The sequence below is a fragment of the Hemibagrus wyckioides genome, linkage group LG12 (assembly GCF_019097595.1).
Source record: "Hemibagrus wyckioides isolate EC202008001 linkage group LG12, SWU_Hwy_1.0, whole genome shotgun sequence".
Classification (NCBI taxonomy): Eukaryota; Metazoa; Chordata; class Actinopteri; order Siluriformes; family Bagridae; genus Hemibagrus; species Hemibagrus wyckioides.
The window spans coordinates 12,908,550-12,911,049 of NC_080721.1; the positions used below are offsets into that span (position 1 = coordinate 12,908,550).

The 2,500-nt window shown below is 43.5% G+C and overlaps 1 protein-coding gene across 4 annotated transcripts in view; it reads left to right on the forward strand.

The window, feature by feature from the left end:
* Nucleotides 1-2,500, forward strand: part of mast1b (microtubule associated serine/threonine kinase 1b) — a 42,901-nt gene that overhangs the window by 36,942 nt on the left and 3,459 nt on the right. For all 4 annotated transcript variants that reach the window (XM_058404962.1, XM_058404964.1, XM_058404961.1 and 1 more), the window contains exon 27: nucleotides 1-2,500. This exon is cut by the window's left edge and continues 421 nt beyond it; it is cut by the window's right edge and continues 3,459 nt beyond it. In XM_058404962.1, coding sequence (XP_058260945.1) covers nucleotides 1-868 — 868 coding nt within the window. In that variant the 3' untranslated portion in view covers nucleotides 869-2,500.

Consider the following 2,500-nt stretch of genomic DNA (forward strand, 5'->3'; position numbering starts at 1 on the left):
CACAGATACGCTCCAGACTGCAAACAAGCAGGACTCGCCTTCTGTCGCAGACTCGGGACTTAGCAAGAAGGACAAACCGTCTGCAGGAAAAGAGCCAAGTTCTTCTAAAGCCTATGATTCCATCAAAACCATCTCTACAGCAAAGTGGGAACCTGCAAAGCAAGACAAATCTGCATCAAAGAGCCCAGCTACACAGGATACAATCTCTGACGTGAAAGGACAACCTGCAGGGAAGACACCATTACTGCGCGTAGAAACCACTGTACCAAAAATGCCAGAGTGCCAGGCTGAGCGCGAGAAAGGAAAAGTGGTGTGGGTGAACGACTCAAAAAATAAATCAGAGCTTGTTGAACTGGGGAAGTGTGTGAAGACCCCCCAGACTGTAGAGGTTAAAATGGAAGTCGGGAGCAGAGGTGGTGAGAGCAAGGCTAAAGCTCCAGCACCTCCAGTGACGGACGCAGGTGTGCTACAAACAAAATCCAAAATGGAGAAGTCTTCAGTCCACTCTGGGTCAATCCGAACCCTCCGAGAAGAGCGCTCTCAGCTGGAGGTTTTGGAGGAAAGCCCGGCTTCCCCATCTCCTTCCACTCCATCCCCCAGCACTGGCAAATCTCGCACCATCTCCCCTGGTGACCGCTCGAGCTTCGTCACTCAGCTCACCAGCGTGGCCAAAACCGTGCTCGGGCCCATGAAGCTGGGGTCACAGGACGGCGGGAAAGGGAAGGACTCCAGCGCCAAAACTAGTGAGGACAAGCGTTCTGGGACACTGGGAAAATCTGAGGCTTCCTCAGGGGCCTGGCGCATAGCAACAGGAACGTGGCCTGGACCAGGATCCTCCAAATCAAAGAGCTCTAACAAGCATTCCTAACTTCCTGTATGGGAGGAAATGAGAAGTAAGCGATACTTAAAGCGATGACCTAATACTTCCACAACCACCAAATTAACACTTAACCCAAATAAAAAATAAAAGGTGCTCTCGATCTGTCATCGTTAGATGCGTGTATGTGTATAGGCAGTTTTTAAAGCTGCAGTATGTAACTTTTAAGGATTCTCAGAAGAACATTTTGTAACGTGGGTAGTTGTGTGTAACATCTGTTTACGTTCCAGTTGTAATGAAGTAAGACCCGGGGTTGTGGCCGTGTAGCCGTTATCATCTTTGACCTTTACTGTTTTAAGGCTTTTCAGGGCCACGTTCAATAAGGGGCGGAGCTTAAGCTAGATTTAGTCAGCCAGTCGCAAATTTGATCACATCAGTTTGAACATTGTTAGCTAGCTAGCAAATGTAGCCACATAGCAAAATAGTTTACTCGATATTGCTGTAATTTCTATTAAAAGAAAAGTTATATACTGCAGCTTTATTGTAAATGTAACACCAGATCAGTGTATAGCAATTAAAGCACTGTGTGTGTGTGTGTGTGTGTGTGTGTAGCTGCATGGTAGATATTGTGAATAGAGAATATGATATTTAAAAAAAATACTACGCAAAGACCTGATGCTAGTGAACATCGTACACATCCGATTGTCATAACATGTCTCTATAGCAACAGCATGTCAGTGATGTCATATCAAACGCTCTCAATAGCGACGGGTGGCAGAGCCTGTCGCTTCTCTAATAGCATAATGACAAATTAATGAATAGCTCTCCTTACTTGAAGATGCGTAATACACAGTCAGAGGTTTGCTAACACGCTGGGATGAAAGCAATGCGTTATTTCACCACTTACACTCGTAAACACCTGACTGGTCCTGCAACATCTCCAGCTTGCTACTGATCGCTTTCCTTCACGACACCTGTGGTGGACACTGAGAAGTGTGTGAGGCGTAAACGGAGTGTTTAATGTCCCAGAGAATGTGTCCCAGAGAATGTGTCCCAGAGAATGTGTTCAAGTTTTGTCTCTAATATTAGCCTTCTACCACTAAGTTAGCCTTCTCTCACTGAGTTGGCCTTCTCTTTCAAAGGAATTTCAGAAATTCGCTGTCTCTAGTGTCAGCTTTCTCTCGAAAAGTTTAGTTTTCTTTTTAAGGTTAGATTTCTCTCAAAAATTAGCTGTCTCTAGGGTTAGCTTTCTCTCGAAAAGGTTAGCTTTTTATCTAAGGTTAGCTTTCTCTCAAAAATTACCAGTCTCTGGTTTAGCTTTCTCTCAAAAAAGTTTAGTTTTCTTTTTAAGGTTAGCTTTCTTTCCAAAATTTGCTGTCTCTAGGGTTAGCTTTCTCTCAAAACTGTTAGGTTTTTATCTAAGGACAGCTATTTCTCAAAAATGTGCTGTCTCTAGGCTTAGCTTTCTCTCAGAAAGATTAGTTTTTCTCTCAAAAAGGTAAGCTTTCTATCTAGGTTTAGCTTTCTCTCTCAAAAATTCGCTGTCCCTAGAGTTAGCTTTCTCTCAAAAAGTTTAGCTTTCTCTATAAGATTAGCTTTCTCTCTCAAAAATGAGCTTTCTCTAAAAAAAATTAGCTGTCTCTAGGGTTAGCTTTCTCTCAATAAAGCTTAACTTTCTCGCAA